The sequence below is a fragment of the Acinonyx jubatus genome, chromosome D1 (assembly GCF_027475565.1).
Source record: "Acinonyx jubatus isolate Ajub_Pintada_27869175 chromosome D1, VMU_Ajub_asm_v1.0, whole genome shotgun sequence".
Taxonomy (NCBI): Eukaryota; Metazoa; Chordata; class Mammalia; order Carnivora; family Felidae; genus Acinonyx; species Acinonyx jubatus.
The window spans coordinates 49,863,303-49,884,007 of record NC_069390.1 but is presented as its reverse complement, the minus strand read 5'-3'; the positions used below and the strand labels follow the sequence as shown (position 1 = coordinate 49,884,007).

General features: G+C 40.9%; 1 protein-coding gene and 1 pseudogene across 1 annotated transcript; one reads left to right on the top strand and one right to left on the bottom strand.

The window, feature by feature from the left end:
• Positions 1 to 426: 426 nt before the first annotated feature.
• On the top strand, positions 427 to 1,870 carry LOC106986480 (olfactory receptor 10T2-like). Its single transcript, XM_053202616.1, has one exon. It carries the CDS (start codon positions 824 to 826, stop codon positions 1,814 to 1,816), a length of 993 nt encoding a protein of 330 aa, XP_053058591.1. The 5' UTR covers positions 427 to 823; the 3' UTR covers positions 1,817 to 1,870.
• Positions 1,871 to 9,981: 8,111 nt separating this feature from the next.
• LOC106986481 (olfactory receptor 502-like) lies at positions 9,982 to 13,069 on the bottom strand (annotated as a pseudogene).
• Positions 13,070 to 20,705: the final 7,636 nt, after the last annotated feature.

The window sequence follows — 20,705 nt, the reverse complement described above, 5'->3', positions numbered from 1 at the left end:
AGTCATTGCTACAGTTATCACCTTTAGAGCTGGTTCATGGTGATGTACTGATGAAAAAGTATTGCATTAACCTCCTTAAATTTTTTATAAAGTTTTTTTTCAACGTTTATTTATTTTTTGGGGGACAGAGAGAGACAGAGCATGAACGGGGGAGGGGCAGAGAGAGAGGGAGACACAGAATCGGAAACAGGCTCCAGGCTCTGAGCCATCAGCCCAGAGCCTGACGCGGGGCTCGAACTCATGGACCGCGAGATCGTGACCTGGCTGAAGTCGGACGCTTAACCGACTGCGCCACCGAGGCGCCCCTTAAATTTTTTAAATGACATATTCATTTTAAACAATTTAAATTTTTGAATTATATTGCTCATTGAATCAATAGTTTACTAAGCACACCAAACTACCAAGTTACCAGTAGATCTCAAAAAGTATTTGAAAATGTGTCATCACAAAATCCAGTCGGTGAGAACAAAGCAATTTTATTCCTATTTTCCTGATTACATTCAGATCCTGATTGGAAAAGAGAGATATAAGAGTGCTTTTGTGAGTAGGATCCAAGAAGATATTTGGGCCCACCCTCAGTTATTCATACAGATTCTCACACTAGAATCATTCTGATCACTCTAACTCCTGAACTTGACATCAATCCAGTGTATTTAGCATCCCTTTCTCAGACTCTCCCCTTAAGAGTTGCCTGAAACTTCCTCCAGTTCCCCTGATTAAAGTCTAGGTGAGATCTGTGCAGTGGCAGGTTTTTATAACCATCTCAGAGTCTTAACCTCAAGAAGCTCTGCATCTTTGGAAGAAAGTTGCTGCCTGCATTAGGATGATGGGCAATCATACCACAGTGAGCACATTCCTTCTGTGGGGGTTTTCCAGTTTCCCAGACTTGCAGGGTCTCCTCTTTGTGATGATTTTCTTCTCCCATGTGACCAGCCTAGCTGCAAACGTGTGCATAATGGTGGCCATCAAACTGAGTCACAACCTTCACACCCCCATGTATTTTTTCCTCTGTGGCCTGTCCTTTTCAGAAACTTGTACCACTATGGCAATCATCCCCCGCATGCTAGTGGACTTGCTGTCAGATAGCAAGGCCATCTCTCTTCCTGAGTGTGCCACACAGATGTTTTTCTTCTTTGGCTTGGGAGCCAATAACTGCTTCATCATGGCTGCCATGTCTTACGACCGTTACACTGCCATTCACAGCCCACTGCGCTATAAGATCTTGATGACCCATAAGATCTGCTTTCAGTTCATGATGGCCTCTTGGATGGCTGGGTTCCTGGTTTCTCTGTGCATCGTCATCACCGTATTCAATTTGTCTTTCTGTGACTCCAACATCATCGAGCACTTCTTCTGTGACATCTCACCTGTGGTCTGCCTTGCCTGTGATTACACCTCCCATCACGAAATGGCTATTTTTGTGCTTTCTGCCTTCGTGTTGGTGGGCAGCTTTGTTTTCATTATGATGTCCTATGTCTTCATTGTGTCCAGAGTTGTGAAGATGCCCTCTACCAAGGGGAAGTATAAGGCCTTCTCCACTTGCTCCTCCCACCTCACTGTGGTGTGCATACACTATGGATTTGCTGGCTTTGTCTATTTGAGGCCCAAGGACAGGGACTCATTCCGTGAAGACATGCTGATGGCGGTCACATACACAGTGCTGACACCTCTGCTTAACCCCATCGTTTACAGTCTCAGAAACAAAGACATGCAGACAGCCCTAAGGAAGGTATTAGGCAAGACAAATAGGTTCATCCCTCAGATGGGGAGTAGAAGAACGCCGGACATTAAAAATGTACAGACTGTTGATAAATAAAAGTGGAAAAAGTGGAGTATTTCTAATCAATTCAACCCTTTGTGTACAAAACATTTGAAGTATTAACTAATTACCTAATATATCCTGGCACCAGCATTTTTTTTAGTACAAACTATATATAGTTTTAAAATATGTGTAAATATGTGTGTATGCATATATACATATAAGAATGCATCAGTGAATCAAAACATGTTTTGTGACACAGTATTTTCACAGTAGGAGCTGAATGAATCTGTTAATGGATTATTGTTTTGGTGTCATTTCTAAGAACTTTTTGACTAGTTGTACATTTTGAATATGTTCTCCTCTTTTCTCCTATTCTTAAGGTTTATCGTTATACATTTTACATCTAGGTCCTTATTGTGTTTTGAGTTAATACTTATATAAATTGTGAGGTTTTATGTTGAGGTGCTTCTGCCCTCCATGGATGTCTCATTCCTCCAGAGCCATTTGTTGAAAGCCCTTCCTTTCACTGGATTCCTTTGTACCTTTTAAAAAAATCAGCTGAACACACTTGTATAGGTCTTTCTCTGGATTCTCTTCAGCCTCAGTGGTTTATACATCTATTCTTTCATCAGTACCACACTTCCATCAGTATCCTTCACTTTATTCTTTTCTTTAAAAATTATTTTATATATTCTAGGACCTTTCTTTTTTAGTGCTTAGCATTTAGTGCTGTGAATTTTCCTCTTAGTACTGCTTTAGCTGAGTCTCACCTGTATTGATATTTGCCTTTTTATTTTCATTCTGTTGTATGTTCTTTTTCAAATACTGAGGTCCCAGGTCTTTTTTTTTAATCATTTATTTTCTGTTTGGAGAACTTACTTTAGCAATCACTCAAAGGTAGTTTTGTTAAACAGAGCAAATTTTCATAGCTTTCCTTCATCTGAAATGTCTTTATTACTCCTTCGTTTCTGAAGGCTATATCTTGCCAGTTGTAAATACATTTGCCAATTCTTTGCTTTTAGTACAGATGGTCCCTAACTTACGACAGTTTTGGCCTGTAATTTTTTTTTTAACTTTACATCGGTGTGAAGGCAATTTTCATTCAACAGAACCCATACTTCAGTTTTGAATTTTGACCTTTTCCTGGCTCTTGTGATACTGGGTGGCAGCATGGAGCTACAACAGGAGAACACACAACCGATAACACTCACAACCATTCTGTACTCACACAACCGTTCTGTTTTTCACTTTCAGTACAGCATTCAATAAATTACATGAGATACTCACTACTTTATTATAAAATAGGATTGTGTCAAATGGTTTTTCCCAACTGCAGGCTAATGCTAGTGTTCTGAGCATGTGTAAGGAAGGCTGGGTTGGTGTTCTGTAGGTTAGGTGCCGGGGTCCAGCCCTAGCAGGTCCAGGGGTTCCCGAATGATGAACAGCATTGGCGAAAATAAAATAAAATAAATGGATACAGACAACAGCAGTGTGTTAGACTGGCCGCTTTATTGTGGCAAGCGTGGCATTATATTTGTTAGCAAAATCCTTGTAGTGTGTGTTATCTATGTTTCTCGGCATTACCTAATTCTAAAAATGTTCCTTTGTGTAGTCACCCATTAGGGAACAACATAGTTATTTTCTTGTAACATTCCCTCCTGCCCTTTCAAGGTCATCTAGCTCTCAACACCTCAAGTGGAATGTTTTACAAGGACATGACTTCTTAATTGTTCCTTTGTACCATTTGCAGTACAAGGGACAAAAGTATTCACTTTGGGGTGCCAGGAGGGAGCCAGGAGGGCCCTGGGAACCCACGCCTTATGCGCTCCCAGAGAGACAATGTATACCTAGGAACTAATGAATCATTCTGTACCTTAACCCACCAGGTCCAGTTATCATCTGGGATGCCTCCTGGGGGCCAAGTGGGCCTAGGGGTTGGAGTAACTTGTATCCATAGATACATTCCTTTGTTGCCGAGTGGGGATTTTGAACCCATTTGTCCCCCTCCTTGGCTGGGAAATATATGGGGCTATCCTTCCTTTAGGTAGAGGAGTCTTTATAGGGAGTGGCAAGGGCTGGATGTAGGGCCGCATAATTTCCCTGCAGAATCTTCTTTCTTTCCCCAGTGGTTCTTTTCCTGGGGGTGGGGGGGTCTGTCGTGGGCAATTCACCAACCGACAAATCCCCAGGTACTTTCATTGGTAGGGGCTGCCCCGACCAACGCTAAGGCCACATTACATAAAAGCAGGAGTACAAGAAGCTTCACTGTCAGTGGGCCGCCATGCAGTCCCGATCCGTCCACCGCCCGGGCTCTGCCATCAGGCTGGTTGGATAGCTCGGCTTCCAGCAGTTAGGCATATGAAATGCCTTTTCAGCCCTGTTGAAGTGTAGCTGCAAGCACCATGTGAGTGTGTGTGTTCAGCTTCCTACTGGGCACTACTGATACAACTCTAGCAAAATGGAGTGCCAACTCACGCTGCCTGCCTACACATGACTGAGATGCATCTCAGCCCTGATCTTCATCCCTGATGATGAAGCCATCTTCAGCCCTGATGGCTCTTTCTCAGAGAGTATGACACTGGCACATGCCTCCTTGCCTCCAGGTAAGCTCAGCTCTTTTTTGGGCTCCACTGCTACTAAGCAGGGGAGCAGAGAGCTGGTTCACTCTGCCTTATTGTTGCAGGGTATGGGGGAAAGTTCAGCTCCCCACTGGTGCACTCCCAAGTAGGGCTGGAGGCACGAGGAGCAGATACCATTACCAGTCACCTCACACTCCCTCATTAAGTCTCATGCTGCCAGGTGACAGTGGAGGCTCATTTTGCCCCTGGACTCCGCTGACATTACCCTGGCCGGGGATTCAGAGGGTGGGTGGGGTGAACATCAGCAACCTGCTTGGCCCCACCAAAACCTGGAGGTGGGTAGCAGGTATGATTTTCCACAGGTATTTGTCTGGAGTAGGGCAGGTATTGCCAAAAGGTTTTCTGTTCTGTTAAAGCCATTCTTTTCCACTTTGGCTAGGAGAACCTGGGTTTTCATAGCATCCTTTTTGTCTGAATCTCTTGGTGGTTCTGGACTGGAGGCTTCTGTAGCATCCTGTCCAGGATAGAAGGAAACCCAGGGACTCACTGCTGTTTGTTACTCAGTTCCTTTGCTTATTTGTTTTATCTATAAGTGTTTAGGGGGATTTTTCTGTTTTTATTTTTGTTTTGGGGGGGGTTTGTTTGTTTTTGTTTTTGTTTTTGCCAACAAGAGGGAGGCCCTGAGAGGAATGGAGCTACTTCATCTTTAATAGAACCAGAAGTCTATGCTTTCAAACATTTAAAGATATTTATCCACCTTCTTACTTATGTTGTGATGACAAGCTGGTCTAATACAAGCTAGCCTGACATATCTAACACAGAAATGTCTACCCTGAACTCTGAACGGAAAGAGTTGGCTGGAAAGGAATGTACCTGGGACAGATGAAAAAGTCCTCTAGTGGTGAAGATGTTTCAAGGAGCCCCTCACTCCAGCCCTCCAGAGAGTATATGCCTTAAAAGAAGGCAAAATATTTAGAGGATATTTGTGACCTTGCGCTTTTACTTAACCTTTATGCACCTCACTTACAGCCTCTGTAAAAAAACAAAAACAAAAACAAAAACAAACAGATTAGAAAAAAGACTTCATAAGGTTATTCTGAGGATTAATTGGGTGAATACGTGTAAATCACGAACAGTACCTGGAGTGTAGTAAACAATCCCATCGTGTTAGCTCCTGTTGCAAATACCGCTGTAGCTGGTATTACTTCTTTCGCTAACATTTGATTTCTAGATCTTCTAACTCTGCAGCCATGCACATACATGAGGGAGACATCATTTGACTGAGGAGAGCGATTACAAAACTTTTACTAAACTACGATGAAATTCTAGTTGCCAGTCTGTGAAACAATGCAGAGGCAGTGGCATAATTGTGGTGAGCATGAGTTTGTGTAAAAGCCTCTCATGACCGTAGCAGGATCTGACCCAGACGTTCACTTACTTGAGCCGGTATGACGCATTCAGCAGCTCAGTGGCCAAGGCTGTAAGGCAGTGGAGTCAGCGGTTCATGCCAGAGCAAAAGCTCATTCAGTCATCCATTCACTTATTAATTTTTCATTCACTCATTTCAAATACGCATTTAGGCTGGCTGTGTATAAACTAGATGCATGTAGGAAGAGCAAAGACACTGTAGTATCTGTGGAAAGCTTCCAGCATTGTGGAGAAAGCAAATATTAAATCTGTAACTGTAAGTGCACTGAGTATTCTGAAGAAAATATACAGAGTTCTGCAGGTATAGTTAATTTGTTCTGGAGCCTCAACGAGGCTTCTCAGAGGATAAGAAACAACATTCAAGTTGGTATCTATAGCATAAGTAGGTGTTACCAAGGTGAGGGGAAAAATGAATTCAGGTAGAGGCACTGCATGTAAGAGGGTCCTGCGGCAGCAAAGAATATAGACATATTTGAGGCACCTAGATGGCTCAGACAGTTAAGCGTCCAACTTCGGCTCAGGTCATGATCTCACGGTTTCAAGCCCCATGTCAGGCTCTGTGCTGACAGTTCAGAGCCTGCTTCAAATTCTGTGTCTCCTTCTCTCTCTGCTCCTCTCTCACTCATGCTCTGTCTCTTTCTTTCTCTCAAAAATAAAATAAACATTAAAAGGAAAAAAGAATATGCACATGTTTAAGGATTTAAAAGAAGACCGAGGGGTCAAGTAGGATTCATTCCCAGGATGCAAGGGTGGTTCAGTATTTGCAAATAAATCAATGTGATCACATCAATAAGAGAAAGGATAAAAACCATATGATCATCACAATAGGTGAAGAAAAAGCATTTGATGAAGTACAGCCTTCATTTAGAATAATAGCCCTCAACAAAGTAGGTGTAGAGGAAACATATCTCAACAAAATAAGGGTCATATATGAAAAACCCATAGAGAACATCATACTCAGTGGGGGGGGGGGGAAATGAGAGCTTTTTCCTTAAGGTCAGAAACAAGACAAAGATGTCCACTCTCACCACTTTCATTCAACATAGTACTGGAAGTCCTAGCCGCAGCAATCAGAAAACAAAAGGAAATAAAAGGCATCCAAATTGGTAAGGAAGAAATACAACTTTCACTATCTGCAGATGACATGATGCTTTATATGAAAAACCCTAAAGATTCCACCAAAAAACCATTAGAACTGATAAATTAATTCAGTAAAGTCACAGGATACAAAATCAATATGCAGAAATCTGTTGCATTTCTATACACTAATAATGAAGCAGCAGAAAGAAATTAAGAAAACAGTATTATTTACGATTGCACCCAAAATAATAAGATACCTTAAGAATAAACCTAACCAAAGAGGTGAAAGACCTGTACCCTGAAAACTATAAAACACTGATGAAAGAAACTGAAGACAACACAAATAGACATTCCATGCTCATGGGTTGGAAGAACAAATACTGTTAAAATGTCTACACTACCCAAAGCAATCTACACATTTAATGCAATCCCTATCAAAATACCAGCAGCATTTTTCACAGAACTGGAACAAAAAAAAATCCTAAAATTTATATGGAACCACAAAAATTTGGCTACCCCAAATATCCAAAGCAATCTTGAAAAAGCAAAGCAAGGCCAGAGGCATCACAATTCCAGGCTTTGGGTTATAGTACAAAGCTGCAGTAATCAAAACAGTATGGTACTGGCACATAAATAGACACATAGATCAATAGAACAGAATAGAAAACCCAGAAATAAACCCACACTTATATGGTCAATTAATCTTTTGATAAAGCAGGAAAGAATATGCAATGGAAAAAAGATAGTCTCTTTAACAAATGGTGTTGAGAAAACTGATCAGCTGCATGCAAAAGAATGAAACCAGACCACTTACACCATACACAAAAATAAATTCAAAATGGATTAAAGACCGAAATGCAAGACAGGAAACCATCAAAATCCTAGAAGAGAGCACAGGCAGAAATGTCTCTAACATTAGCCGTAGCAGCATTTTTCTAGATATGTCTCCTAAGGCAAGAGAAACAAAAGCAAAAATAAATTATTGGGACTTCATCAAAATAAAAAGCTTCTGCACAATGAAGGAAACAATCAATAAAACTTAAAGGCAACCTACTGAATGTGAGAATATATTTGCAAATAACATATCTGGTAAAGGGTTAGTATCCAAAATATATAAAGAATTTATAACACTCAACACCCAAAGAACAAATAATCCAATTTAAAAATGGGAAGAAGACATGAACAGATATTTCTCCAAAGAAGACATCCAGATGACCAATAGATACATGCAAAGATGCTCAACATCACTCATCATCAGGTAAATGCAAATTAAAACCACAGTGAGATATCACCTCATACCTGTCAGGATGGCTAAAATCAAAAACACAAAGAAACAACAGGTAGTAGTGAGGATGTGGAGAAAGGACAACCCTCTTGCACTGTTGGTGGGAATGCAAACTGGTGCAGCCACTCTGGAGAACAGTATGGAGGTTCCTCAAAACATTAAAAATAGAACTACCCTATGATCCAGTAATTGCACTACTGAATATTTACCCAAAAGATATACACTAATTCAAAGGGATACATGCAACCCTATGTTTAGAGTAGTATTATTTACAGTAGCCAAATTATGGAAGCAGCCGAAGTGTCCATGGATAGATGAATGGACAAAGACGAGGTGGTATATATATACAGTGGAATATTTTTCAGCCATAAAGAAGAATGAAATCTTGCCATTTGCAAAATGTATAGAGCTAGAGAGTATAATGCTAAGTGAAATAAGTCAATCAGAGAAAGACAACTACCATATGATTTCACTCATATGTGGAATTTAAGAAACAAAACAAAGGAGCAAAGGAAAAAATAGAGACAAAGCAAGAAACAGCCTCAGTTATAGAGAACAATCTAATGGTTACAAGAAGGAAGATGGGTGGGGGATGGGTGAAATAGGTGAGGGGGATTAAGGAGTGTATTTGTCATGATGAGCACTGGGTGATGGATGGAACTATTGAATCACCATATTGAACACCTGAAACTAATATAACACTGTATGTTAACCAAACTGGAATTAAAATTAAACGGATAAATTTTGCCTCTTTTCTAAGCTCTCTGGGGGATATTAATTAAAGAAGTAATCTGTTTAGGTTTATGGTCATGGTTGGTGTATGGAGAATGAATTGGAAGAGAGTAAAAGATGGTAGAGGAAAGCTAGTTAGGGTTGTATTAGTCAGGATTCACCAAAGATACAGAACCAGTAAAAAAATATATGTGAGTATGTAAGTACATATACACAGAGAGAGAAAGATTTTAAGGAAGTGGTTCACACAGTTGTTACAATCAGCAGTTTCAAAATCCACAGGGCAGTCCAGCAGACTAGAAATTCCATAAGAGTTGATGTTGCAGTCTTGAGTCCAAAGGTATTATCCTTCTTTCTCAGAGGACCCCAGTTTTTTTCTCTTCAGGCTTTCAACTAAGTGAACAACCCTAATTGGACAACTAATTGAATTACCCTTGGAGGGTAATGTACTTTACTCAAATTCTACTGATTAAATATTACTAACATCTAAAAATACCTTCACAGCCACACATAGACTGGTGTTTGACCAAACAACTGATCGCCATAGCCGAGTAAAAGTAAGCTATCATGGTAGTTCTACTGTACAATAAATGTATGAGGTAGTAGTTTGAAATAGAATTGCTGACAACAGAAATGAAAAGACGTAGGAAGTAAATATTGGACTCTGAATGTATCACACTTTGTGATCAGATGTAGGAATGTGAAGGCGGGGAAAGAATTCAATTTCTTTTTGGGGTTTGGAATCCATAAGCTGATTGAATGAGGTACCTCTTACTGGGTTACAGAATATCGGAGGGAGCAATTTGGGGTGGGAAATAATACTTTAGTTTGAGATAAGCTGTGCTCGGCTTTTATTAGACAAAAATATTTTTGTCTAAAACATTAAAGAGAGGACTAGGAAAGAGAAATAAGCATGATAGTGGTCAGCACATAAAGGAAAGTTAAGCTTTATTGGGGGGGAAACACAACCCAGCCCCCTCCAGCTTCCTTCACAGGATGTGAGTCTCTCCATGAACAAGTCACTCTAAGAGTTGTTTGTTTACTCAGTCTCTGAGGAGTTCAGGAGTCACACTCACTCCCACAGAGAAGTCACCTGTTTGACCTGACAGAGGCATTCACAGGTTAGGCCGGGGCATCTTGTCCTGTTCTTTTATGAGGCCCTCTGCAGCTAGGCTGGAGCCAGGGTCCACAAACAGGCCAGCATTTATGGGTCCACAGAGCCCGTCCCCAGCAGATAACCTTACTGCAAAAATGTTTCCAGTTGTTTTACTGTCTGGTTCCCCTTAGTCATTTCCCCTCAGAATATACTCAGTCCTAGTAATCATCACGCTCATTTCAAGATAAGCTGTGATTGAAATGGACATAGTCTTAAAGGTTCAGAGGTACAATAACCTTAACTAATGCAGAGAACAACTTTTGAAGAAATATGAATACAAGTTATGAAGGATTTTCAGTTGATTATGTTTTCATGTGAACCAATTTGTGTTTATAACTTAGATTTAAATTAATTTTGTTAAAGGTAACTCACTATAAGCCTCTGATTTACAAATTTTACTTGACTAAAAAGCTCCATGCTGGCTGACATACGGACTGATATATTTAGACCACGAACACTCTCTATCCTTTTTATTATTATATTTACAGCATATTATTATATCAAGTATAAAATAAGCTTTGCCAAGCTCTCTCTTCAGAGCCGCCTTCATCTCACTCTTCCTGAGGCTGTAGATGAGGGGGTTCAATATGGGGATCACCACCATGTAGAACACAGACACCACCTTGTTCTGGTCCGTCGAGTAGCTGGACTTGGGCATCACATAAATGAGCGTGTTCGTCCTATAGCACAGAGTGACCGCTGTGAGGTGGGATGTACAAGTGGAAAAGGCCTTGTGGCATCCCTTGGTGGAGCACATCTTCAGGATGGTGATGAGGATACAGATGTAGGAGGCAGCTCTGACACACCGTGACCAGAACAATGGAGCCAGCCGTCTACGAGGGGACACTTGCAGAGGTGCTGATACCAGAGTGGGAGAGTTTAACTAAAGGAGCAAAATCACAGAGAAAGTGATGGACTTGACTTGTTCCACAGAAGAGTAAAAAAAGAGAAGCAAATAGTAGAAGAGAAGCATTGAGAAAACTACCTACACAAGCCACCGTGAGTAAGCGAACACACACCTGTGTGGACATTTTGGTTGAATAAAGCAGCGGGTCACAGATGGCCATGAAGTGATCAGACATCATGGCAGCCAGAAGGAGGCACTCACTTGACCCAAAGAAAACAGCTGAACTCACCTGGACAGCACGTCCAAGATAGGAGATTGTATGTCTCTCCATCAGGAAGTTTACAAGCATATGAGGTGTGACAGAAGATGAAGAGGCTATATCAGCCAAGGGCAGGCAGCTCAGAAAAAACTACCTAAGGTGGTGGGGCTGAGAGGCGAGTCTGATAAGAATGATTGTACTGAGGTTGCCAGATATGGTCACCAGGTAGATGCAAAGGATGGTTATGAAGAGGATGGCTCAGAAGACAGGTTATCAGTTAGGCCCGATAAAATGAACCCTGTCATTGCAGTGTGGTTCCCATCCCCCAGGGAATCCACGAGGCCACAGAGCTGCTACCAAACTGAAGCTCTGATGAAAACATTACAGAAGTTACAAATTTGATGGTTTCATTTTTGTTAAGACACCAAGAGGTTATTATAAACAGGTAAATATTCAGGGTGCCTGGGTGGCTCAGTTGGTTAAGCGTCCAACTTTTTTTTTTTAATTTTTTTTTAATGTTTTAATTTATTTTTGAGACAGAGAGAGAGCATGAGCAGGGAAGGGGCAGAAAAGGAGAGAGACACAAAATCCGAAGGAGGCTCCAGGCTCTGAGCTGTCAGCACAGAGCCCCACGTGGGGCTCGAACTCACAAACTGTGAGATCATGACCTGAGCCAAAGTCAGTCGTTTAACCGACTGAGCCACCCAGGCGCCCCAAGCGTCCAACTTTTGATTTCCACTCAGGTTATATTTTCACAGTTCATGGGTGTGAGCCCAGCACCAGGCTCTGTGCTGACATCTCAGAGGCTGCTTGGGATTCTCGCTCGCTCTCTGTCTCTCTCTCTTTCTCTCTCTCTCTCTCTCTCTCTCTCTTTCTCACTGCCTCCACTCATGCTTACATTCTCTCATGCCTCTTTATCTCAAATACATAAATAAACATTTAAAAAATTCAATAACAAAGTTAATATTGAAGCTAAGTTTGGACTTTTTTTATTTTATAGTACAAAACGTATACACTTTATATATGACTTTAGAGTCAAAAGTTTATATATTTATATGAGTATTCTATATCTTAAGAATAGTTTTCAGCAGAAATACTAGGGAAACTTCAAACAGGGTACACTCTTTTGTCTTTATATTATATATTTATAAAATGTATTTAAAGTAGCTTTAAAGCTAAAGATAAAAAAAACGTAAGATTTATGAAAAGAACAAAAGGAATGGTAAGCATAACAGAAACGATAATAATATGCAGATATAGGCCTATTTATTTATCGTATAAAAAAGGTACTAGTAAATCAGAAAGTTCACAGTGCCAGTAAAACAAGACCATTTTTTTAAACATTTATTTATTTTGAGAGGGCGAGAATGCGCGCACGCGTGCGAGTAAGCAGAGGAGGGGCAGAGAGAGAGAGGGAGAGAGAATCCAAGCACTGTCAGCACAGAGCCCAATAAGGGCTTGAACTCATGAACCGAACTGTGAGATCATGACCTGAGCTGAAATCAAGAGTCAGACACTTAACCGACTGAGCTACTTAGGCACCCCCAAACAAGACCATTTTTTAAAAGGAGAAATACAATTTTCTTGATAGGACAAATAAGAAATAGAAGGGAATTTCAAGTTAAGGTTATAAATGAAGTCATCTATTGTAAATTTGTTATCTACATGTAATATTCACCATTAAAATATTGTTTTACCAAGTAGATTGATATATCAACCTAATTACTATGCAATATAGATGACTAATATCTAGGACATAATTAAACTACATTTATTCAAACAAATCAAATCGTTTCCTGATGTAGCAATGTTTTCTCACTGGAGAATTATAGAATGAAATAATTTTATTTTTGACATAGTAAACACCTGAATAAAGTTCCAGCCTGAAAAGTTAAGAAGTTTACCCAGGTCTGCCCAGCCGGTGGTCAGGTTGAAGCTCATCTCCGTTGCTTTCTGGTTTTATATTCTAGACTTTGTCCAAAGTATCTGTTTTCCTGTAAGCTAAAGCATTCAGAACAATAAACAAAGGAAATCTTTCCAGGAGATATTTACAAACAGTAAGTCCACAAAGCATCACAAAGCTAGTGAATTTATTAGCATTATGGCTGAGTTCCAAGTTTGGATAGCGTAAAAAGACCTTGTGAGTTTCTGATCTTATGAGTGGATAAATGACGAATCCCGGTACCTTGAAGTATGCCTGTTTATATGCACTAAATAGACCACAGAAATTTAGGTTAATTCAGCTCAGGTCACTTGTTAGCTGACTGCTGGGTTACATCTGCCCTGTTTCTCCACAATGATACAATTTTAGAGAAGAGTATTAAGTTGTAAAAGCCAAAACCTCACCTCTTGAAATAAGAATTCATTCATCCTAGAGCAATAAATTCAAAATCATTGTTATTTAGCAGCCATGCTATCTTATATTGTTGTTTGTCTTTGGGGATAAATCTCTCAGAAGATTCTGAAGTTTCAAATGTGAATTCACAAGCACCAGGGTCATTATCACATTCTCCAGTGAATATTGAGCAGTTCCCTTCACACAGACACAGCTAATCTTTAAAGGTTCTGTCAGTTCTCAAATGATCTCTTTATTTTTTTTCTTTTTATCTAGGTATTGGTGCACTTTCATTTGATAATTGCTGGGAGTGTAATATAATAAATAATCTCCTGGCTAAATATTGGCTCTAAGTTTACTTTGATATTTCAGGTTAAGGAATACTAAAAAATATAAAATATAACTTTAGCTCCATTCATTCAACATGTGTTCATTTTGTAAGCATTTTATAGTGATGTAGGTAAGGCACTCCATTAGCTACCCAGGGTAATTTGGGATGGAATGCCATATAAAGTTGAATTTTAAATAACACAATTTTAAAGACATGTATACATTTTGTTCTAGCAAAAAGTATGAAATGAGTATCTTTTAAAATTGTATACACAGGGAGCTGTGAAGTAAGATGATGTTTGGGATGACTTCCAGATTGGATTTAGCCTGCATGCCTCAAAGAGCTGGCTAGTGGCTTATCTGACTAGAAGAATAATGGTAGAAACAGCTGTCTTCAACCTGAGATTCATTCTAATTCTCTTGCTAATCCTAACTGGAGAAAGTCCTATCTCGCTCTCCTGATGCACCTTGATGGGTTTCCAGTGATAATACTAACCAACTTTCATCCAGACTTAACTCCTTGCCAAGCGCTGTGCTTGACTTTTTACTTACCTCTTCTCATTTAATCCTCATGATAATTTAGTAAACCAAGCATTTGCATTATTTCAACTTCACCAAGAGAGAACTGAGGTTTAAATTAAGCCACTTGTCCAAATGTGCTCAAATGGTAAAACTAAACCCAGGTTCAAAATCCAGGTCAGACTAAATGCTAAAATGTGCACTCTTAATAGGACTGCCATCTAGTGAACTTCAAGACTTGAGTGGCTCAATGATGACGACTGGTTCCCAGCTAGTCCTCGATTTACATTTTTCTCTCTACCCTTGACACTCTGTCCAATTCCCTAAAACTGGCGGGACCTACAGGCCAGAACTCAGGACCCTCATTTCCTGTCCTGTGTTCATTAGTGGGCACCTCCTGTTGATTTTACCTCCTAAATTCCTATCGAATGTGTCCACTCCCTTTGGATCTCAACACTACACTAGCTGTCCTTATTGATTTTCCTACATGCACATCTGGCCTTCCACACAGCAGCCAGAGGGAGTTATTTATTAAAAGAATTTAATATTCATTTTTTGTACTTTCACATAATTACATGCGCTCAGTTAAAATGGCTCATAAAGAAAACAATGGCCCACTGACCAGTTCTTTACAAATCCAAATTCCCACTCCCAGTAGGAAACCACTTTGGACTCTTTGAACTACTTCATGGTTGAGATTCGTCAGTGTCTGTAAATCAGAACTTTCCTAAAGAATAATTAGGATTTCTGTGTTTTGTTTGTGATATTGTGATGAATAATAAGAAATATATGTATTTCTTAGTTTTGGTTTCTAGCACAGAGCTCCTAAAACCTTCAGAATTTCCTAAATGGTGAGAGCAACCAAGTGCCTTTTGTTATGTTAATGAGGCGACTTTTGGATTGAGTGGGGATTAGCGCTCATTGCCCTCAGAATGAACCCTGTGATTAGACGGAGGAATGGAACTGAAACTTTCAGTTCTACCCCCTGACTTCTGGGGAGGAGAGAGGGCGAGATATTGAATCAGCCACCATAAACAATTATGCCTATGAAATGAAGCTTCCATAAAACCCCAAAGGGAGGGGGTTGGGAGAGCTTCCAGGTTGGTGAACTCATGGAGATTTGGGGAGAATGGCCCGCTCAGAGAGCATGGAAGGTCCGTACCCTTTCCCCATCCCTTGCCCTATGCATCTCTTTCATCTGGCTGTTCCTGAGTTGTATCCTTATATAATACATCAGTAATCTCATAAGTAAAACGTTCCTCTGAGTTCTGTGATGTGCTATAGCAAAGTGATCAAACCCAAGATGGGGGTGTGGGAACCTCTAATTTAGAGCCAGTCAGACAGAAGTACAGGTAATAACCTGAACTTGTGACTGGTGTCTGAAGTCCAAGCAGGGGTTGTAGGAACCTCTAATCTATAGCGGGTGGGTCAGAAGCACAGATGATAACCTGCGCTTGGTATTGGCAGCTGAAGTTGGATAATAGGGCAGTAGTTTTGTGGGACTGAGCCCTTAAACTGTATGGGATCTGATGTTACCTCCAGGTAGATAGTGTCAGAATTGAGTTGAATTGTATGACACTCAGTCAACGTCCAGAGAATTACTTGGTGGTTATGGGGGCTCCCCCACCTACTACATTGGAATTCATGACCAGAACCTTTACTGCTATTTTCCCTACTTATTTAATTTGAACATAATTGTTACAAGAAGAAAAACAGTGGTTTTTCCAAGTCTAAGAATTATTACAGATATTATTAACATTAAGTTTATTAAAACTAGGTCAGACAAGAGTAATCAAGGATTGGATATCAAGAAAGAATACATTTAGTTCAATACTTTTCAGAGATAAAGCACAAAAATAATTTCTCACAGCTGACAAGCATTAGAATGGGGTGGTGTCAAGTTTGAAAGATACATAGCAATCAATAAGTAGAGGTAAAATGAATCTCACAGGCAAGTTTATTAAAAGCAAGTGTTGCAGGATCCTTTACCTCAATACCCGGGTTTCGTTGTCTCACCACTTCAAAGAATGAAGAGTGTAATGTCCCCGATTTTGAATCCGAGAGACCACCAAGGAGCCGATACCGATGCAAACGCAAGAGTGTTTATTTGCAAGCTCAAGCTTGGGCCCAAGTATACCCGACACAGCGGAGCAGGGACTTGGACCCCTAGGTTAAGAGGCATAGCAGTTTCATAGGGGCCAGTGGCTAATGAGATTGTAACACACACAGAAAGTTGCATAGTCATGTCAGTCCACACGCAGGTGGCCAATTGAATTACAATTTACCCTATAGTAACTGTTTGAACTAGCCTATCACTCTGGTCAGAATTGGCGCGAAAAAGTCCGTGCTTCCGATTCTGTGTCTCCCTCTCTCTCTGCCCCTCCCCCATTCATGCTCTGTCTCTCTCTGTCTCAAAAATAAATAAACGTTAAAAAAAACAAAAAAGAATTGGCCTGAAAGTTTGGCGGACAAAAGGCGGGGTTTACATTCTTTGGTGGTTAGGGGTTCCGCATTCCTATATGAGCCGGTTTCCAGTAAGGGTGTGCTCAGCAGCTTGACTAGGGTGGGGGAGTGTCTTAAGCAATAAGTAGGAAATGTGGGGGTTATACATGAGATGGTGGGTGTAACATAAAATGGAGTTAGTCTTGCTCTGTTTGTCCAGGGGTAGGGGATTTTTGTTAAATTCCTTGGGTCCCAAGAGGTGGACACAGAACAAAATGGCAGCAGGCAAAAGTTTATTAGAGTATAAAATTAGAAAGTAACAATAGTATGAAAGCTCTCTTTGCAGAGAGGGGGGCTTTCGAAGCTGAATACCCCCAACTATAGGCAAGGGTCTTTGCTTTATAAGGTTCTGGGCTACCCCCTGCCCCCCACTTCCCTTCCCCCTTGTTCCTTCTCAGGTTCTACCCTTATTGGCTTGATAACTCTAGGTGCTGGGTTGTCCATTCTTGATTGGCCTGACTCCGCTGTGTGAAGAGTCAGACTGTGGTCATACTGTCCCTTGTATAACATGAGTTTCATGGTTTAGTTATTTTGGTTAGATATTTTGATTGTCAAACTCCTGAGGGGAACCTGAGGCAGGGAGGGAGAGTAGGTGCTCTCTGTACATTCTTTTTTTTTTCTTTTTTAGTATTTTTTTATTTGAATTTAAGTTAGTTAATATACAGTGTAGTCTTGGCTTCAGGAGTAGAACCCAGTGATTCATCTCTTACATGTAATACCCAGTTCTCATCCCAACAAGTGCCCTCCTTATTGCCCATCACCCATTTAGCCCATCCCCCCATCCATCTCCCCTCCAGCAACCCTCAGTTTGTTCTCTGTATTTAAGAGTCTCTCATGAGTTGCCTCCCTCTCTCTTTTTATCTTATTTTTCTTTCCCTTCCACTATGTTATCTGTTGTGTTTCTCAAATTCTACCTGAGTGAAGTCATATGATATCTATCTTTCTCTGACTTATTTTGCTTAGCATAATACCCTCCAGTTCCATCCACATTGTTGCAAATGGCAAGATTTCATTCTTTTCCATCCTCCAAGGAGTGACTGTTACATTCTAAAGAGGAACCTTAAGCTTACTGTGGTCAGATGCTCCCAGCATTGTTTCAAAATATGTGTTTTTGCCCACCCAGAGACCTCAACTTCTAACCTTTCCTTCTCTGCCTATTTTTTTAAATTTTCTGTGAGAAAGAGTGAGTGGGGGAGGGGCGGGGACAGAAGATCCGAAGTGGGCTCTGTGCTGACAGGGCAACAGCAGCAAGCCCGATGCAGGCTCAAACACGAACCCTGAGATCATGACCTGAGCCAAAGTCAGACGCTCAACACCCAGGCAGCCTCCCTCCTTGGCTATTATATCCTATCTTTCCCTTTCCTATAAGCATCTCAACTTTATTCTAGCTAAGAAATACAAATCTTATTCCCTCAAAATGGGTCTTTAGTTTCTTTAATTACGTATATGTAAAAAGTATTTTTCCAACATTTTACTCATACCTATACAGCAAGATGTAATGGCTAGTTCAGTTCATTTTCATCTCAAAGTCTGTGTTACTTAAAACTTCAGTTTCTTAATCTTTCAAGTTTGCAGCTAGTGATATGAGCCCTCTGACTGTAACTCTAACTTTAGTCAAGGCTGAATTAAATAGCTTGGAGGTTAAAATTTGTATTTCTATAGCTTATGCCATTTTTTTAATTGGGCCAAAGTTTTTATATAGTCATCAACTGACATTCTGAACACCTCTGCCATTCACGTTAATACACATACACGCTCCTATATCGTGCACTCCTTCCATCTTTCATGATCTTGGATTTAGTAATGGACACGTAGGGATGATATCAAAAACATGAGCAACAAAAGAAAAAATAGGTAAATTTGCTTCGTTGAAGTTAAAACTTTTGTGCTTAAAAGGAATCTATCAATCAGTGAAGAAACAACACACAGAAGAGGAGAAAATATTTGCATGTCATACATCTGATTAGGGCCTTGTATCAAATTATAAAGAACACTTACAATTTAACACAAATAGCTCAATTTCTTCAAGATTTTATTTTTTTAATGTTTATTTTTGAGAGAGAGAGAAGAGAGCGCGTGCTTGAGCAAGTTGGGGAGGGGCAGAGAGAGAGGGAGACAGAATCCAAAGCAGGCTCCAGGCTCTGAGGCGTCAGCACAGAGCCCGACGTGGGGCTCGAACTCACTAGCTGCGAGATCATGACCTGAGCCAAAGTCGGACACTTAACCGACTGAGCCACCCAAGCACCCCTTAAGATTTTATTTTATTTTTTCAGCGTTTATTTATTTTTGGGACAGAGAGAGACAGAGCATGAATGGGGGAGGGGCAGAGAGAGAGGGAGACACAGAATCGGAAACAGGCTCCAGGCTCTGAACCATCAGCCCAGAGCCTGATGCGGGGCTCGAACTCACAGACCGCGAGATCGTGACCTGGCTGAAGTCGGACGCTTAACCGACTGCGCCACCCAGGCGCCCCAAGATTTTATTTTTAAGTAATATCTCCACCCCGTGTGAAGCTCAGACTTACAACCCTGAGATCAAGAGTTGCATGCTCTACCTACTGAGCCAGCCAGGCGTGCCAGAAGTAACCCAGTTTATAATGGGCATTGTTCTGCTTCTAGGACCCTGGCCCCCTCACTGTTCCAGCTGTAACAGATGCCTGTCACTCACTGGTTTCCACTCTCAAAGGAAGAAAGAATGTTTGCACTAGAATTAATTTATTGCTACTACTGCTACCTATGATGCTACTCTTATTTTTTATTAGCATTATTACTCAGTCCTACAAGGATGCTGGCTCTGATCTGAAACCAAGGCCTACTTATTGCAATTATAAGCAAATAAGTTTTCAAGCTCATTGGAACAACAACTTGCCTTTGATGAGGAAGTTGTTTTCCTGAAGCTAGACTTTGGGTTTGGATTAGATGGCTCAGAGTAGATGGCTTTAATGACTCCTCAGGGAGCAGGGCAGCCTTTGCTCATAGTCAATTTTAGAAAACACGCTGTGTCTGAGGATTAGTTCAGGGATTCACATCTCCTATATTCGGAACTGAAGTTGAGGTACAGAACTGAAGACTGGTCCCAGAGGCCTCATAGGTGAGACACAGTCTCTGCCTGTCTCTGTCTCCCCAGCAGTTCAAGGTAACACATCTGCAAATCATAGCACTTACCCAGGTAACAGGGGCATTAGACCAACAGGGGATGTCATTAATTCTTAACTCTCTCTCTCTCTCTCTCTCTCTCTCTCTCTCTCTCTCTCTCTCCATACACACACACACACACACACACACACACACAGAAAGAGACATATATGTGTACGTATTCAAACAGAAATTACAAATACTAGAGAAATTCATCTTCTCTTGAGGCCTGAAAGTACCTGGCTCTTTGGAATTAAACAAAACTGGCCTTTTTTTTTCAGATAGAGCTAGAGAGAGCAAGTGGGGCAGGGGTAGAGAGAGGGAGACAGAATACCAGAACCAGATATGGGGCTCGAACTCACAAACCATAAAATCATGACCTGAGCCGAAATCCAGAGTTGGATACTTCAACAACTGAGTCACCCAGGTGCCCCCAAAACTAGCATTTCTAGTAAAATCTCTAAAATCTCTGGGGCGCCTGGGTGGCTCAGTCGGTTAAGCTTCCGACTTCGGCTCAGGTCATGATCTCACGGTCTGTGAGTTCGAGCCCCGCGTCGGGCTCTGTGCTGACAGCTGAGCCTGGAGCCCATTTCGGATTCTGTGTCTCCCTCTCTCTCTGCCCCTCCCCTGTTCATGCTCTGTCTCTCTCTGTCTCAAAAACAAATAAACATTAAAAAAAATTTTTTTAAATCTCTGTTAACGACTTTATGGATGACTGGTAAATACCATCTGAATCTGAAGCTTGCCCCATCACTGA